General features: G+C 35.6%; 1 protein-coding gene across 1 annotated transcript; it reads right to left on the bottom strand.

Annotated features, from left to right (window-relative positions):
* Window positions 1-1,087: 1,087 nt before the first annotated feature.
* Window positions 1,088-1,498, bottom strand: LOC145066942 (uncharacterized). The gene has a single exon (XM_079014178.1). The coding sequence runs from the start codon at window positions 1,496-1,498 to the stop codon at window positions 1,088-1,090; it is 411 nt and encodes a 136-aa protein (XP_078870304.1).
* Window positions 1,499-20,377: the final 18,879 nt, after the last annotated feature.

Genomic DNA, 20,377 nt, shown 5'->3' with positions numbered 1-20,377 from the left:
GCTGAGTCACCACCTTTCAGGTGAGTGCATAGTTAATTTCAGCTTACACATAGATATGAAGTATTTTATATAAATTACGTGCTATGTGTGCATATTATCTGAATACTTGCTATCTGTGTTGGGTGAACGATTTTATACACGTTTTAAATGATTTAAACTATATATGTATTTTATATCTACAAAAATGTTGGGATAAGACATGGGTAGATGTAATAGATGAAATATGAATTGGACGATGAGTTGAGAGGTGAAATAGACCGTGAGGTGAGGGTGAGAAATGGACGATGTGAGAAGCCTTTTTCCCAAATGATGGCCCCGTCATTCAGCAGAGTATGGATGACAACCACAGACTATTCTAGACAGTCCAGTGGAACACTAGCAGGCTCGCAACCTGTAGGTGTTGTGAACGATGTGTTCACTGGTGTACTCTAAAAACCCATGACACGTATTGCGAGTGGACTCTCGAAAACGATATTGTCAATAAAACCCAGATGCGCCCCATAGAGAATATCACAATTTTGGCAGTCGCGCCTAAGCAACATAACTAGCAGTTGTGCTTGACATATGTGTCATTTACAATGATGGAATTCATACCTATTTCTTAGGATACTCCTTAGGAATGAATGAACGAGGAATAGCTAATTCTTAGGGTAGATCCTTAAGAATAGAGAATATAATGGGGATGAGTAATGGGGTTTAATTGCTTGATTGTTTAAACATAATAATTATATTATTGTGGGTTGAAAACCCTATGTACTCACCAGGTTTCCCAACCTGACCCACTCCAGCTTATTTATATCACAGGTGTCGATATGAAGTGACATTACACTAAGAGATTAAAGAGATGTAGATCACTAATGTAAATAAATGTAAGTTCTGTTTATGCTTATGTTTCTGTATTAACGATGACATCCCAAACGTTTTAAAATGAATAAAATACGTTTCTTCGAAAGTGTTCTAAAAACGTATTTATCATGTTTTTCTGGGAACAAATTCCACAACATTTTTAAAAGAAGTACTCTGATTTTTATTAAAAAAAAAGCATAAACAAAATCGGTCTTTTCTGGCCGTAAAAATGGGGATGTCACTAAAACAGCTTATCCTTTTCCTGTAGGTCAGGTAGTTCGAGCATCAAAGTGGTGAATTCTGCCACATAGTCTTTAATTGACCCAACATGCTTAAGTCCTCGAAGTTTCTTCATGGCTACATCTTCAACATTGTGAGGACAAAATTGCTTTTTGAGTTGCTTCTTAAACTCTTCCCATGTATTTATGATGCAAATACCTTTTTCTATGTTGCTATGCTTCCGCCTCCACCATAAGGCGGCATTCTCACATAGGTAAAGGACGTCCATGTCTATCTTAGGCTTATCGTCCTTTATCCCTATTGCATTGAAATAACATTCTACAGACCAGAAAAATTCTTCAAGAAGTTTAGGGTCACGCTTACCTTTGTACTTTAACGGTTTGGGAGCTTCAGAGTGTGGTGTGGCTTTCATAACAGCTCCTCCAGTAATAGTGCCTTGCATAGTTTCACCTCATCTTCTAGAGCGCTTATCTTTTCACGGAACTCATTCCTCAAGGTGTTGACAAGTCCAAGGACTTCTTCCTTGATGACACCGATGGACTCCTTCAATCCATCGCTTACGTCACTTATCTTTGCAACAAACTGATCGACGGTATCCTTCCATTCAAGGATCTCAGTGACGTTAATTTTCGTCCTTGTAAGCTTGTTCTCTAAGCTTCCCAAGGCATCTATTGATTGGTCCCTCTTCTTGGACTTCCTTCCTTTCTCTTCGACGATAGGGGGAATGTTCGCTACCTCACTTCCTCCTTCCATTGCTACGATTTCTTACTGGCTCTGACACCACTTGTCACGGGATGACTCGCTCACCGTGTGCCACTTAGTGTAACTTCAACTAATTCAGGATTCAACACTTCCAATAGATGTATAAACGATTAAGTAAGCAAGAGAGAATACAAGGAAGCTTTCTGGTGATTTGGGAGCAAATGAGCTCCTCCCTATTTATACTTGTCCTCCCCCTTCTAGGGAAGTTTCTAGATATTACTACATTATTCCTACATTCATGACTAATCTAGATTATTCTACAAGCTACATGTATTTACAAGTCTCCATGAAATGTACTAAATTATTCTTCGATGTCCTAGAGAAATCTAGGACGTTCCAGGATCTATTGGTCTTTACTTTCAAGTTCTCCCACGTTCTCGAGTTTTCCGGGAATATTCTAGATACTGTCTGTGAAACTAGGCCTTCCTAGGTTTACTCACTTCTCTGCCATCACCTTCTGAAGAACCCCTTATGATGTCAGCCATCTACCTCCTGAATATTGTCATATTCACTTAGTAGCTGACTTCCATCATCAAGAGATCCACAAAGCACGAAGCGAGCAACATTCGGACATCAAATAATCTCCACCAACACGCAAAACCACTCTAGGTTACAACTCCACTTTCTCTACACGCACTCAAAGGGTATCACCAAACTCAAGCAACCCTACCCATCATGGGTATCTAACTACTCTTTCAGTATGCTCCTCCAATGCTCATCTAGTTATCTCTCCTAGATTACTGCTCTACTCAAAGTTATCTAAAAAAAAAATCCTGCTAGATATTCTTACTCCGCACATACTCAAGGCACATCACAAATAGCAAAATTTGTAGGATAAGGAATCATAATTTAGGCAACTCTAGCCCTAACATATGAAATACCTAGCCTATCTTCTAGCATGCATCACTAATATCTCAATAATAACTCATAACACGAATAAGTAAGGGTATTTTGGGAAATCACCATTCGGGCTCTGGCTAATTGTACACGCTGCTCCTTCTTGTTTTCTCTTAGAAACTCTTGCTCGTTTTAGAAATATCATTTCTTTTGAAAAATTTCTCAAATCCTCAGTTTGAGTCCAGATATACCCGAAGTTGCATCCGAATCCCTCAAACCAAGGCTCTAATACCAACTTGTAACACAGTAAATTTTCAAACAAAATTTTTATTTTAAAATCACATAATTCTCATAACACGTTTCACAAAAATCTCATTTATTTAATTTACAAAACGCAACTCCAAAATTATATGATTAATAATTCAGGATCCTCAAAACATAACTCTTTCTCTGGTGTGTGTACAATCATGCCGATGCCTTTTTGTGATCCTGAGAAGTACTTGAAACACATAACACAAAACACGGTAAACACGAAGCTTAGTGAGTTCCCCAAATACCACATACAACTCATTATCCACTTGAGGCTATAATTCTGTAAGACCCTCCAGTCGAAGTATCTCAGTGGGACCCTCCAGTCCCACAACTCTGATGGACCCTACGGTCGATACTCTGTAGACCCTCCAGTCCTAACTCTATGGACCATCCGATCGTAACTCTGTAACACATAATAATACACAACATAAATCACAAAGACATAATACAGGATATCATAATACTCAATATATGCACATAAGACCCTCAGGTCACACAAAGATTACCACTTTAGGTAAAGTATAGGGAGAAGACTCACCAGGCAAGCAAGCAAGCAAATAACCTCGCTCTCGAATTTCGAACTAGCCTTCACCTATCACAAAGGATGGATATCTCTAATTAATACTCTTTTTCACGACTCTTATAACCAAAGGCTAATCTTTCTCTCTCTAACTCTTGAAGTGGATAAAAGACCATTTTATCCCTCCATTATCTCCATTACTCATGTTGACCAAACCCTAAAGTCAACAGAAGTCAAACTCGAGTCAACAGTCCATATTTGACCTGACTCGTCGAGTGCACCCACGTGACTCGTCGATTCCCATCGTTTTTCTCAGAAGTCTTGTGAAGGTTGACTCAGCTCGTCAAGTTGACTCCCAACTCTTTGAATTATTGCATGGCCGTGAACATCGGAACAAACCCTAACTGACTCGTCGAGTCCATTCAGAATCTTTCCCCAATCAGACGATTTTAAGGCGTAAAACTTTCCCAAACTATGTATCTACACTCTCAAGGCTCATTTATCACGTAAAGTCACAGACTATACGTATATGCATGCCACTTAGGGCTTGAAATGCCAAGAACATGCTCTAATAAGGGTTTTTTCACTCAAGAGTTTCACTGAGGTTGAATAAAGCAGGGACTTTTGGATGCTAGGGACCTTACAAGGTCTAGATCTGAAGTACAAACCTCCATATGAACTCAATACCCTCAAAGTCCCAATAATATATAGAAAAGAGGCCCTAATCTCTAAAAATATGTGATCTATCCAAACAAATGGGAAAGGTTCGAACTTTATACCTTTAACAGGAGCTCTTGGATGAATAACAACAGATCTAGCAACCTCCTCTTGCTCCTTGCTTGAAATCCTTATCTTCTCTTCCAAAGATACACCAAAATACTCAAGGTTAACTCACACTCTCTCTCTCTCTCTCTCTCTCTCTCTCTTTATAAGCTAAAAGGGTGATTAGGGTTTCTCTTAGGAAAGTATAGCCGCAAATGAGGCTATAAGTGCCTTTTAATAGGCCCCAAACCCGGGGATTTAGGGTTTCTCATCCCAGCGTCTACTCGACGATTCGGCTCTCTGACTCGTTGAGTCAGCTCATTAAAGCCACGCGGACAACTCGACTCTACTCGACGAGTTGGACTCACAACTCGCCGAGTCACTCCATAATTCTTCCAAAAATTAAACATACATTGATGAACCTGAAAGTCTGGATGTTACACTTCGACACACCAAACATACAATTCCTACAAATATTATCATTTTCTTTAATATATTAGACACACGAGGAGTCGAGGATACATTGTAGTAACCAAGATACAACACTTTCCTATACCTTTTGGCGAGCTCTTCTGGTTATTTATTTGGCATCTTCCGGGAGACTTTACTAACACAATGCACACAACCAGGACTAAAGTATAAACATTCATGCTATATAAACTGCTAAATCGATTTTTAATGTCTTATGGAGGAATAACTGTAATCAATCGTTCACCATCTAGCTTAGGATTCAAACCCAATAATGAAGAATCAATAGCATTTATACCATTGACCACAGACAAATACAAGAGTTTGTAGGGGCAATTTAGTCAAAATTACAATAGAACCCACAAACATGGTCAAAGATCGATTTGAGCAGAGAAGGGTTGATCGATCGAACCCTAGAGAGCTTTCGTTGCTTCTTGCTTCACTCAATCCTTAACTCCCCGCTCCCGAGTTGTAGCAAAGCAAAGAAGAGAAGATAAAAGAAAGTAACGAGAGAAAAGAAGATAAAAGAAAGGAAAATAAATTTGTCTTTTGTGCTCCCGAGTTGGAGAGAAATAGAAAGAAAGTTAAACATTTTGTTCTTTCTTTTCAAATCCTCCCAAATCGGAAGGAAAATTAGGAGAGAAAGTGATCCTTCCATTTCCTTCCACTTCTTTCCTTTAATGAATCTGAGGAGCACCAATTTCTCTTACTTTCCTCTCACTTCCTCCCATTTCCTTTCTTTTCTCTTCTTAAGTTGAACTCGGGAGCGGGGTGTAAGTTAATTATGCATTGATAATTTCCCCTAATCTATCTATCTATCATCCCTAATAAATCAAAATCTTTTTGTCACGTGTCCTCTTCTCCTTCATTTGGACACATGACATTTTCTAGAATTTTTGAGTTTTCTATTTTCCCTTATCATTTTATTATATTTTTCAATTTATTAAATTAAAATTCCACATTTAATATGTAAGGTAATATATATGTAAGGTATTTATTAGAAAGGGTATATATATATATATATATATATATATATATATATATATATATATATATAATGTATTCAATATATTAAAGCCTTATTAATATTAATAATTCAAAATTTCTCATTTTTCTTATAAATTCAAACTTATTAAATTGTTAAAATTTAATATATTTTTTTTTTGAAATAAACTCATGTAACACATGGGTCTTACACCTAGTTTCTAATAAAAGACTCTTTTAGATGCCACATGTCTCCTTTTTAGTTCAATATTTTGCCACATGTGAGTTCTCCATTGATTTACCCATTTTTTACGCCTATGACCAAGTCGAGATTGTAGGTTGTGATTTGAATTACATCCCATTTATTATCCTCTAAAATAGGTTGTATTACACGTTTATATCCCTCATTTTAACATATCAGTTATCAATATTACATGATTTCATACCAAAATTACATGTTATCGATTATAATTCAACATACGTGTTTTTTGTTCACCCTTACTTTCTCTTCCTGCATGCTCCTATTGAATTCTATCAAAATTTGAAATTGATTATGCAGCTTCCTATTCTAATAAAAATTTTCCTCACAGTTTTTATAGTTTCGAACTGATGTGCGACAAATTAGCGAAAATTTGTGAAATGATTACGAATATCCCAAAAATTAAGGACGATATTAATTTCTTAACGTCGATTGCAACTCCATCTCCTACTTATTGACTGATTTTTCAGCAACTTCATCTACAACCGGTTAGTGTTTTGATTTCTTAATTTTATATGCTTTGCTTTCTATTAGGAGAAATGATTTGTTTATTTCATATAACCGATTTCATTATTTCATATAAAAGAAAAGATGTTAAAAAAATTATGTGTATAGTTGTGTGTCTTTGATTCTATATTTGACTCAAAAAGCCAATCGTGTGTGTTTGATGCTATATTAGACCAAATATGTTTTTTATTTTTTCCATTACATATTGCACTGTAAGTGTTTGTTAAAATTCCCATAAGAACTTTTTTGTGTGTTATTGTCCGGATTAAGCTATTGGAAGTTGTGTTTATCGACAATTGGTTAGTATTATATATTGTATAAGTAGATTTTCATTTTTTTTTGTTTAGGTGATTTGACTATAAAACACAATATCAGACTTCAATGAGTTTTGGACTTTACAAGTCATTTAATATGTAATATCTTTTTGGTGCAAAACTTATGGTAGTAATCAGTGTGCTTGTAAGCCTATATGATATGCATTTTGCTTATAGCTATGCTTTTTTGTCAGTTTTTTATTGTTATGCTTCTATTTACATGTAATAATATAGTTATTATTATGTTGATTCCTATTATGATGGTTAGTTGTATGGTAGCATAAAGTAAACAGTGGAGATAATGGGGAATTTTCTATTCATGGTTAACTTTTTGTTGAGTTTTATAGGTTGGTTAGCTGTATGGTTAGTTACATGGTGTTTTTTTTGGAATAAAACTAACAGGATAATGTCAAGTTAGACGTTTACCATCCTTGAAAAGTATATCATGTTTATTTCTTTTTCAGTTACAACATAAGAAGGAAGGCTCATTGTAACGCTCGTAGATCCGGGCTAGTCAATTTAGAGATAATAGGGGTCGAAAACGACTTTTCGACAAAAGATTATTTAGAATAAATAATCTTAACCAAGTTTTATAATATGTCTCAAGGGTTCTGTACATATAAAGAACGCCGAAATTCGAGTTATAACGAAGAAGTTATGGCCCGTCGAAGTTTTATGGCAAAACCGGCACGACACTGGGAGACGTAAATAGTAAATTTTTGATAAAGGAATTTTTAGCCTTATTGATCTAAATAAAAGTTGTAGTATATGTTAAACCGAGAACATACAAAACAAAGAACGCCCAAATCTGACTTCGTATGAGGAAGTTATGAATTTTCTAAGATTTGGCATAACAGTGCACGACCCGAAACTCAAATTTTAGTTCAAGCGGTTTTTGGCCTACGTGACCTAAAGGAGAATTGAAGATCTCATTAATAGGAACTCAACGGTAAAAAGACGGACGAAAACATAGTCCGTATGTAGAAGTTATGAATTTTACGCGGACATTTAACAGTATAATCTCCTCATACTGTTAAATTTAAGATCGGTCGAGAATTAGCCAACGGAATCAAAATGAAAATTGTAGATCTTATTTTTACCTACGCGTGGATATAAAGAACGTCAAAAATGGAGGTCGTATGTGAAAGTTACGGATTTTCGAAGTCGGAAGTGTGCTGTGCGAAAATGGGTGATGTGGCACAATCTTGGCCATTGCTTTCTCCCCAAGTCTTGCCACTAGATGGTGACATGTGGCACCAAGTTCAACCATTTTCACTCTCTAAATAGAACCTCTCCCACCCTCATTTTCTTCACACCTTTCCCACTCTTTCTTCTCTTTATTCTCTCTCTAGAACCTCTCTTTAGCCCCGAAAAAGCCTAGGGAACCTCCCTAGCATGAGGCGGAAGCCCCGGAGTGCTCGACGGCTCCGAGAGGAAGAGCTTTTCGGCTCGGGAACGTTGTTCGAAGCAGAGCCCGGTTTTGTATAAAACCCGCTGTAAGTGAGCTACGCCTACGCTATTTTTAATATATCGTTTATTTAATTATAGTAACGTTATTAGGAACTTATAATAAGTACTTGGGCTATTATTATGGGTTATATGAGTATTTTTTTAACACTTATATAATAGTAATAATAGCTAGACTATTAATTAGTCTTGACAAATAATAGACTAAACTCTAGTGGTAATAATACTAGGTTTCGTCGAAGGAAATTATTTTTAAGAAGCGAAGCGCTGTCTGAGTTCGGAATCACCACCTTTTCAAGTGAGTGCATAGTCCCTTTCATGAACATTATTTTAATACAAGTATTGATTGAAGTATTAATTATATGTTTATGTGCGAGTTAATTGATGTTGCCTAAAATACGTGTTAAAGAACATACCTGATTATATATGCTGATTTAGGATAAAGAGTAAACCTAAATTAATTATGAGGAATATTGGGTAGTGTTTTCTTATGAGTACGAGTGAATTATACTCAGAGAATAAAACCTTAGTATATGTCATTGATCTGGGAGCATATATTAGACATAGTCATTGTCCCTAGTCCGAGAGCATGGATTAGGCATAATCATTCATCATTAATCCGAGAGTATGGATTAGTCATTCGTCCCTAGTCCGAGAGTATGGATTAGGTAAAGTCGTTCATTTCTGATCCGGGAGTATGGATTAGGTAAAACGGCTAATCTTAGGTCCGAGAGTATGGATAGTCTCGTTGTAAGGATCGACGAGGTGGGATAAGAGTTGTTTATATATATGGTGAAATTGTATATTTTGTGAGTTTTAAACTATATATATGGTATAACATTGTGGGATTGAAATCCCTATGTACTCACCAAGTTTCCCAACCTGACCCACTCATTTTATTTATATCACAGGTGTTGATATGAAGTCACATTACACTGAGAGATTAAGGAGATATAAATCACTAGTGATAATTAATGTAAGTTCTGTTTATGTTTATGTTTCTGTATTGACGATGACATCCCAAATGTTTTAAAATGAATAAAAATACTTTTCTTTGGAAGTGCTTTGATAACGTATTTATCATGTTTTACTGGGAACAAATTCCGCAACATTTTTATTAAAAGAGGTACTCTGATTTTTATAAAGCATAAACAAAATCGGTATTTTCTGGTCGTGGAAATGGGGATGTCACACTCATGGGCTTATTGATTCCTATAGTGACAAACATAACTTTTTGTTTTACATCATACATGCACATCTTTTTCTCATTTCTCATTTTTTATATTGTTTATACTTTGATTATTGTTTTATCATAACCTCATAACCCATAAAATATTGTATTCCTTTTTGTGTAGGTCCATTTCTGCACAAAGATCCAAGCTCTTATAAGTTATAACCATAGTTACAATATAGTTTGAAGGATGGATTCATAAATAATGACCTTGATGATGCAAAACAGAGGCTTCATATCGATTTCAGTAAAAATTTCAAAGGTGTTTATATTGTAGTACATTTATTGTATTTTAGACAACGCAGTTTAGTTTCTTTTATCCTTTAATTATAACATCCTACTTTTGCTTTCTTTATATTATAACATTATACTTTTGCTTTTTTTATTCGACTTTGTTTAGAATTGTACGTCTTAATATCAAGCTGAAAAAGAAATGACACTTTAATTATTTAGAGGGAAATGAAAATACAGTGCTAAAGTTTTGAATGTATGTTTCTATCTAATTTTTCTTTAATGTGTGTTTGAAGTTTTGAATGAATATGGGTTAGATCTAGAGTTTTAAGAGGGCAAGGGGTAGTTAGATCAACTATCATGTTTGTTAGAAAAATAGATTTTTTTTTTTGAGAATTTTAATGTTTTGGTTTAAATGGTATGAGATCAAAGTTAGAGGACATTATAGGAATCATGTAAATATGGATATGTAAAATCTAATGCAGGAAGAAGGAAAATGGTAACCGGATAATGACAAACAGAAGTGTCGGAATAAATTCCATATGATGTATTATTTCTATAATCCAAATATTTTTTTCAAATAAATTACATATGTATGCTACGTATCATTAGAATTTCATGAAACCCAAACATGTATACCTATCATTTTGAATCGAGTAGATATATGAAACCTTAGAGTAATTAACTAAATGGGTCTATAACATGCTTATCTATCATTTTGATCAATTTACTATATATATCCTTTTGTCCATATATAAAACCTTAGGTCCCGTTTAATAGTTTCTGTTTGGGAAAGTGCCGTCTGGTAAAGTTCTATCTGGAAAAGTTTTCTGACTGGAAAAGAAAGCATGTTGTTTGATTGTGCATCTGATTGACAGTGATGAATGGTGAAAAATGACATGGTTTATGTCCGATAATGGTGTGATGGGAATTTTTTTAAAATAAATTAGGATGGTGGTGGTGTTGTAAAAAAAAATTAATCCAATAAAAATGAATTAAAAAAATTAACTAAAAGAAAATTAATAATCCAATAAAGTAACATTTATTAATATATAAATATTATATATTATAAATAATATTTATAAATTTATAATAATCAAATAAAAATAATTAATCCATAAAAAGGAAATTTAAAAAAATTTATTTAAGAGAACTTAATAATTCAATAAAATAATATTTATTAATACATAAATATTATATATTAGAATAATATTTCTTAATATACAATAATACATTAAAAAAGTAATAAATCAATAATTTATTTTTTAAAAAGTTATTTAAAAAATTAATAATCCAAGAAAGAAAGAAAGAGATGCGGTTTGGGGCATAATTGTGTTTTCAACCCATTCAGCCGAAAAGATATGATTTTGGGGTTTTCTGGGAAAGATATATCTGACCGGGAAAGACCCCTTTTTTGTGCAAATCAAACAGTCTTTCCGGTCCATTCAGCCAGAAAGATCTGTTTGGACCTAGAAAGATGCATATTAAACGGGGTCTGACTTTAGGAGAATCATTTTAGTAGTAAAAAACTAATAATAGAGTTATATTGACTACAAGAAATGACTGCTAAAATAGTAATTTTATAATGTAATATATTTTTGTTCGGGATGTCGTTTCCTTTTTTATTGATATGGCTAGAAAACATCATACACATAAGCATATGTTATCGAAGAAAGAAAAGGAAAAATGATAATCTATGTAACCGATGTAATTCAATGTATTATTAGCTCTATTGATCAACATTACTAGTTATGCTCTACTTCAGAAATTGTGATGGCAATTTATGATTGAAGGTTGGGTAAGACTATCCATGACAATATGGTGGGGTTGGATGTATCTAATGGTGGTTGCGTTTACGAATGATGTATGGGCTAAATTAGTAGGCTCTATTTGGAAGTTGCATGATAATGATATCGTTCGAATGTCTACAATGGAAAAAACAATTGGGTAGGGGAATTTCTATTCGTTTTTTACCAATATTTGGGGTGGGTCACCAACCTTTTGCTTATAGATATGATCTATTATATATGATTGATAGTCATCCTAATCGTCTGGTATGTGATTGGTTTTATGATGGTTTGTGGAGATAAATGTGGAGAAGGTTAATCTGAAGAGGGAGCAAATAGGAGCAACTCAAGTGGATCCTAAAGGTGTTGCAGGGTGTTCATGTCTCAAATGTGCCAGATTCATTATGTTTATTTTGGTAGCTCAACGGTTTCATGAAAAGCAAGAAACAAGATAGTCTTCCAATGAATCAAATATAGAGCTCCAACGTTTGGTTACTTGTGATATTTTGTGGATCTTAAAATTGTTTTTTGATTTTCGAGTAAAAAATGTAATAAGTATAACTGTTAAGGTTTACTATGATAACGAGTATACTACTAAGCTTTAATCCAAAGTTTCATGGGATAAATAATCATTTTGAAGTAGATGTTTATTTTGTTATAGAAAAATTTTCGAAAAGTATTTTAAAAATTGTTAGGATTATTCTTGATAAACAAAGTGCAAATTTTTTCACAAAATCATTAACTTTTGGTCGACATAATTTTTATGTTATCAATTAGGTTTTTTTGATCATTTCCAAATATTTTTCTCAATTATCAAGGTTGATCTTCGTAGGGTTGTTGAGAATAACATAATGTGTATTAATTCAAAATTAACATTGAGAATCTCTAACTTCAAGAGTTTAGTGTAGTGTATTTCAAGATAAGGGTAGATTGTGTTTGAGTTGATTAAGATTAAGGTTGAGTTGGCTAAAACTTTAGGGGGTTGAATGGTAGAAGCTGATTGTCAAGAGACACAGCTCGTTTGTTTAGACTATAACAAAAGGTGCTGGCTCTGAATGGGTCAGACATCCAGGTTTGCACCGCTATTATGACCAATGTATTGTTGGATTAGGTGTCAAAGTTCATAACTATTTATGGAATGTACTTGACCCGATTAACATGGTCCATTTGGGTTGCATGACATTGCAACACTTGGATATACTAAATGAGAGAAAGGACACTTAAGGATTATTAATATATTATAAGTTTTAATATATTAATAATATTATTTAATTAGTATTGATCAAAGAATTAATTTGGAATTAATTAAGTGATCAAAAACAGACTAATTACATATATGGGGTTGATTGTGTAAATAATCCATTCTTGTATAGTGGGCTAATGATCCATGGTTTGTATGGATTGGGCTAAAACCCAAAGGTGCTCCATGGATAATCCATGGAGGTTACAAACCCATGGATCATGGAATATGGAAAGCCATGACAATTAGGGTTTACATGGTGTAACCCTACTTGTGCCACAACTATATAAAGACCCCTATGCAAGCAAAATCGACACTACTTATACAAGCAAAAGAGAGCTAACCGATTTTGAGGTGTTAGTGAACTTCTCCCAAGGTTATTCCAAGTGTTGTAGTGTTGTGTGAGACATTTGAGGCATCACACTTGTGGTGCTAGGCTCACAAGATTCTCAAGGAATCCAAACTACAAAAAGGTATGTTCTTCTTCTAGCATTTATGTTTAAAAGTTCCCCATGCTATGTTAGATAGGTTAAGAACCTTGGAAAAACAATTTTGCATGTATATTAGTAAAACATAGATCCTAGGTTTCTAGGGTTGCATTTACACCTTAGGAGTGTTTGAATGCTCAAAACCCTTCAGTGGTATCTGAGCCTAGACTTGTTTATTTGATACTTGATGCAAACTTGTTGAAAAAACTCAGTTTTCTACATTCTGCAGCATGAACTTGCCAAGTCCATGGGGGGAATCGACGAGTCCATGAGTAAATTCATCCTACTCGCCAAGTAGGTTCGTGCACTCGACGAGTAGGAGCCACATAATGCAAATTTTCGAGTTTTGCTGCTGGAAATGGACTAGAAACATTACCCTAAACTGTTTTGGTCTTATAAAACTTGTTTTAGATGGTGTAATGGTTATGCTAATCCATTTTCAATGGCTATTATCAAAATTTCAAGTTTTATATGGTTTATTTATGATTCTTGAAATTGTTGATATGCTTGTTCGTGAACTTATGAGTTTAGAAGATCATAGGAATTATTTGCTCCTTGCTTGGTAGTTTAATTCTTGATCATTATGTGTTTTAATGGAATCCATAATTTTTCCTCAAGTTATGGATTACCAAAAGTAATTCTTTTAAAGTCCATTAAAGGAACACATAGGTTACATAAAATGAAAAGTCTCTCATTTTATTAAACCATTAACTCATAAGTTATGAAAGATGAAAAGTTTTTAAAGTTACAAAAACTTATCCTCAAGTTTTGGAACATGTAAAGTCACTTTAAAAACTTTAGTTCCAACCCGTAGAAGTTTAAAAGTTAAAATTAAACCCTTATACTTTATAATATTATAAGTTTAATAATAATTATATATGTATAAGAACAAGTCATTTTACCGTTAGTAGGCCTCATTCACGAAGCCGGTCTATAAGAGGGGTATAAGGTTGCTGCCTATAAAATGGCAGTTTAATGGGTGTCCACTCTCACCCACCGCTTCCTTGATCGGTGGAGGGTCGTTAGCCGAAGGGTAAGACAAGGACTTTAAATCTTCATTAAAAGTATGATGAATATAAAGTAACTAAATGTTTTTATAAATTCCCAATCTTAGTTACTTTAGGAAAATGTGAATAAGGTGTTAACCCATGAAATTACACTTTGGACTTTGATTAAGTCGTTAGTGGAGCGTGTGTGGTTAACCGACACACTAACCTAGACTTAACAAGGTAGGCAAAGGGTGGCTTAAGGTTTATCATAGGTTGGTGGAGCACGTGTGGTTAACCGGCACATTGATTGAATGATAAACATTAAGGGTACCGAGTAATTTGCATGATTACTTCACACCTTGTTTTGTGATCCTCAACATCCTAGTCACAAAACCTGAAGGGCATACTCGAGATTGAAACATGTCATTAAAAAGTTCAATGAATCTCAAAGAATCTAGGAGTTTCAAAACCAATTAAAACCTAATAATTTATTTTGTTTTTCATGGTGGAAATTGGTGAATCGTCATTCACCTACCTTCAAATATTTGTACGACATCCCTCTTCTAAGTTATAAAATATTATGTTGGGTCCTAACCTTAATATTACATTTGGGTGTTTTATTAAGGACTATCTTTATATCTAATCTAAACTTGTCTTTCTTGTTTTCAGATGTCTTCCAACAATGTTGCTTCTGGCCCAAACCCTACCGACTCCTTCTCTCGCATGAACTTTTGTGGGAGAGTCATCTTTGATGGATCCAACTTTATGGATTGGATTAGGAACATCAGGATGGTCACTCGGGTTGAGGACAAGGAATATATCCTCGACAAGTAGCTTAAGGAACTTGAGTCGTCTGCTACTCCTGAGGAGATCGCTGAATACCAGGCACATAAAAGAGATGCTACCAAAGTGGCATGTATCATGTTGGCCACAATGATAGCTGAGCTCCAAAAGTCCTATGAGGACTACTACCATTTTGAGATGCACCAGGATTTGATGGACCGCTACCATCAGAGTGCTCGTCAAGAGCGGTATGAAATTATTTCCTCTATGATAACAACCCGGATGAAGGATGGTGAACCCATCACGGGCCACATGCAGAAAATTCAAAGGTATGTGGACCGTTTGCTGAAACTAAATGTGAACTTCCCCGAGGAGTTGGCAATTGATATCATTTTGCACTCCTTACCTTCGTGTTATGATCAATTTTGTATGACATACCACATGAACAAGGAGGAAGTTACACTTAGAAAACTTCAAGGACTCTTGAAGACTGCATAAACTGGTCTTAAGAGTAAATCGGTTGTTACCACTCCTACTCCTACCGCGACCCCTGTCTTGGCAGTCGGGCAAGGCAAATGAAAGAAGAGGAAGAGCCCTTCGAAGGGTACCAAGGGTAAGACCCTTGATGGCTCCTCTTCGAGTGGAACCAAGAAAGGTTTCGTCACTCCTTCTGCTAATCCTAAAGAGGCTGAATTCTTCTATTTCCATGAAAATTCGCACTGGAAGTGAAATTGGCCAAAGTACCAACAAGATGTGAAGGATGGAAAAGTAAAACCCAACCATACAGGTACATATACCATATTGTCTAATAATTCACCCCATTCTAATTCTTGGGTCCTTGATACAGGATGTGGTATTCACATATGTACTGATTTGTAGGGACTAAGAAGGAGTGAGAATGTGGAGCATGGGAAGATAAACTTGATCATGGGGAATAGGAAAGCTTCACATGTCACCAAGAAATATTATTTCCTTTCATGGTTTGTACAAACAAGGTTTTACCTTTTCATTTGATAATGATAGTGGTGGTATTAATGCTTTCTTTAATAATGTTTTTTTTTATTTTAAAGCATTACCTTGTGATGGTGAATATGAAACTGTGTCGGTTGTTGATTACCTAGGAAATAATGTACTGTGTATCGAATCTTCCACTAGCTTGGATAAAGCATCTTTATGGCATTGTCGTCTTGGACATGTAAGCAAGAAACGCATAGGCCAACTCCAAAAGGATGGATTCTTAGAGTCCTTTCTCCAAAAGGATGGAGTCTTGGAGTCCTTTGACATAAAGTCAAATGATAGTTGTGAATCTTGTTTGCTTGGGAAAATGACAAAGTCACCCTTCACTGGTACTTGTGTTAGGGGTGAGGATTTGTTGGACCTCATACATATTGATGTGTGTGGACCCTTCAGAACCGCCGCAAGAGATGCTAACCGCTTCTATGTGACTTTTACTGATGATTTTGGTAGATATGGATATGTCTACTTAATCAAGCATAAGTTAGAGACCTTTGAAAGATTCAAAGAGTTCAAATAGGAAGTGGATAATCAGTTGAGCAAGAACATTAAGATGCTTCGATCCGATTGAGGTGGTGAGTATCTAAGTACAGAGTTCCTTGACTATCTTAAGGAATATGGGATTATCTCACAATTGACACCTCCCAAGACACCACAACTTAATGGTGTGGCTGAGAGGCGCAATCGAACCCTATTGGATATGGTTCGTTCCATGATGAGTCGAGCTTCGCTACCAATCTCATTCTGGGGGTATGTCTTAGAGACTGTCGCCTATATCCTTAATTTAGTCCATACAAAGAAGGTTGTCAAAACATATCATGAGATGTGGACCGGAAAAGTTCCCAATCTGGACCACATCAAGATTTAGGGTTGTGAGGCTTTTGTGAGGCGCGAGTCTCATGATAAGCTCGAACCTCGAAGTGAGAGATGTATTTTCATCGGCTACCCATAGAGATCCTTCAGTTACCTCTTCTATAGACCTAGTGATTGTAACGAACGAAAAATACAACAAATTTTAAATTTTTCAAAAACAACTCGATTCCATTAAATCATTACAAAAAGGTTTTCAATACAAAACATTTAGCGTATTCCCAGAATCACATTACTACAAAATCATGAGGAGCGGTACGATCATGCCTTCGCCTTGCCACGGTCTCCTGAAGAACCTGAAAAACATAAAACCACAACTGTAAGCCCGAAAGCTTAGTGAGATATCCCCAAAATACCAACCACTTATTGTTGGAATAGTGTCTAAGGCTGTAACTATATCCGGTTGTGCATAGTCCTTTTGGGTTGCCTTCACCATAGCAACTTGATAGGATGATTTAATAAGAGAGAGTAGATATTATTAATATATTATGGGAATAATATAATGAATAATATATTGTTATTTGATTAATATAAGTCATAGAATTAATTAGAATTAATTTGGTGACTTAAAGAAGTTAATTAAATAAAGGGGTATAAATTGTCAATTGTTTGATAGTTAAACTTTGGACTGTAAATCCATTTGGATATGGTATGGACGAATCCTAAGAGATATAGGATAGTTAAAATCGTCCAAAGGCTTATCTTAGGAATGGATTTGGATAGCCTTAAGAGAAGATTATCTGATAGGGACTTATCTGTAATCCTTAAGGAGTCTACAAGTATAAATAGACCCTATGGCTGATGGAATTCGACACTTAACCTAAAGTAAGGAACCTCTGGTCGAATTCCTTCCCTCTCCTCTCTCTTAAATCATTCTTCTTGCTATTGGTGTTTGTAAGCCATTAGAGGAGTGACATTTGTGACTCTAGAAGCTCCAAGACCTCAAGATCAACAAGGAACTCAAAGGTATGATTCTAGATCTGTTTCAATATTGTTATTTAGCCTAATTAGTAATTAGAAGTCTTGGATTAAAAGCATGTTTATTAGAAAGCCTAGATCCGAGCATTAGGGTTTTGCATGCGCACATAGGAAAGTTCTTATGGCTAAAACCCATCAGTGGTATCAGAGCCTAGCTTGGTTTTCTTTAAATTGTTGCTTGATTAACTGAAACAAACCTGCAAAATTCGTTTTTTTGGTTTCTGAGTCATGGACTCGGCGAGTCTCAAAGTGGACTCGGCGAGTCCCTTTGTGCACTCGGCGAGTCCAGGCGTCAGGAATGGCCAGATTCGGGATTTCTTTGTAATTATCTTATCTAAACTTTCCATAAACTAATTAGATCAATCTTAATTCGTTTTTCTGATAAATATAACTGCAATCTTGATCTAATTAAAGATATTTATCATATAATAAAATATTTAATTTCCTTATATGATAATTAATTAATTATTTTGATTATTTTGATAATTATCTTAAAAGAAATCTTGAATAAATCAAATATAGATAATTAGGATATTAATTGTTAATTGGAATTATTTGTTATTTGATCCTCCATGTTTTAAATGTTTAAAACTTGCCCTCAAGTTTTGAAATTTATATTTATGATTAAAAGTTTTAATTTAGACAACTTAAATTTCAAAACCCTAGATTTTAAAAGGTTTAAAATACAACCCTATACTAATATGATATTACTAGTATAATATATATATGTATAACTAAATGCTAGTCTTACCGTTAGTAGGCCTCATTCACGAAGCCGATCTATAAGGTGGGTATAAGGTTGCGGCCTATAAAATGGCGCTTAATGGGTGTACACTCACACCCACCGCTTGCTTGATTGGTGTAGGGTCGTTAGCCGAACGGGTAGGATAGGGCAACCTCATCCTCTCATTAAAAGTATAATAAGAAATATAAAGTAACTACACATATTTTAAAATTTCTCAATCTTAGTTACTTTAGGAAAAGTGAATTGATGCAATCCCATGAAATTACACTTTGCACCTTGCTAAGAAGTTAGTGGAGCGTGTGTGGTTTACCGGCACACTAATTGGTTCTAAGCGAATGTGGCAAAGGGTGATTCATTGTATATCATAGTTCGATGGAGCGTGTGTGGTTTACCGGCACATCGAATAGGTGATCGTTACAATGAAGGCACCATGTGAATTTGCATGGTTATTCACACTCGCTTTGTGATCCTCGGTATCCCAGTCACAAACAAGAGGGGCATATCGAGATTTAAACATGCCATTGAATAGTTTCAATGAATCTCATCCGAACCTAGGAATTCTCAAAAACACTTAGGGCTAATAGTTTAGGTTTTTGTGATGGAGAATTAGTGAATCGTCATTCACTTACCTTCAATTTATTTGCATGTTAGATTACGACATCCCTTTTCTAATATGTAAATGTCATTGTTGGATCCTAGCCCTAATTTTTCTTATTGGGTGATAATTAGGGATTCATATTCTAATCTATCTTTGTCCTTTTCTAATTATAGATGTCGAACGCTAACAACGCTGCTGCTAGTTCTTTCACGTTGATGAGCCTTTGCCAAAAGGTCACTTTCGATGGAACGAACTTTAGCGAATGGATAAGATACATTCACACCATTGCTCGCTATGAGGACAAGGAGTCTGTCCTTGATGAGAAGCTCGAGAAAATCAACACCGAAATCGCTACTCCAGCCGAAATCACCGCCTTTGAAACTCATGAGCGAGATGCAACGAAGGTACATTGCATCATGATTGCTACCATGAACTCCGAATTCCAAAAGTCCTACGAGGACATGTACCCGTACGAGATGCACCAAGACTTATTGGAGAGGTACCACCAAAACGCGAGACAAGAGCGGTATGAGATTTTCACTAACATGATTTCCGCGAAGATGGGTCATGGAGAATCTCTTACCGTGCACTTGAAAAAGATGCAAAGGTATGTCGACCGCCTTCGCAAGTTAAATGTTGACTTCGGGGAAGACTTGACGATCGACATGGTGCTTCACTCTTTGCCTCCGATGTACAACCAGTTCAGGATGACCTACCACATGAACAAAGAGGATGTCACCCTAAGCAAACTCCAAGGTCTCTTGAGAGTCGCTGAGAGCAACTTCAAGGACAAGTCTGTTGCACCTACTCCCAATCCGCCCGCTGCTCCTGTCTTGGCTATTGGTCAAGGAAAGGGAAAGAAGAGGAAAGCTTCATCGAAGAACCATCGCAAGGCGAAGGCCCGAGATGGTGCCTCTTCTAGTGGGACCAAAGTTGATCTCGCTAAGCCCTGTCCTAACCCGAAGGAGGCAGAGTGCCACCACTGCCACAAGATAGGACATTGGAAGAGAAGCTGCCCAGAGTACCTGCAAGCAATCAAACAAGGAAAGATCAAGCCATCTTTCGCAGGTATATACGCAATTAAATCTAACGATTCTAATCATGCTATTTCTTGGGTCCTTGATACCGGTTGTGGTTATCACATT

Source organism: Lactuca serriola, chromosome 8, assembly GCF_051521515.1.
Source record: "Lactuca serriola cultivar US96UC23 chromosome 8, Lser_US96UC23_V15, whole genome shotgun sequence".
NCBI classification, from domain to species: Eukaryota; Viridiplantae; Streptophyta; class Magnoliopsida; order Asterales; family Asteraceae; genus Lactuca; species Lactuca serriola.
The sequence above is the reverse complement of the archived record's forward strand: the minus strand, read 5'-3'. Positions and strand labels throughout refer to the sequence as shown.

What these genes read in the sequence shown, in the direction of transcription:
- LOC145066942 (XM_079014178.1), bottom strand. Translation starts at nt 1,498, where the DNA reads ATGAAAGCCACACCACACTCTGAAGCTCCCAAACCGTTAAAGTACAAA.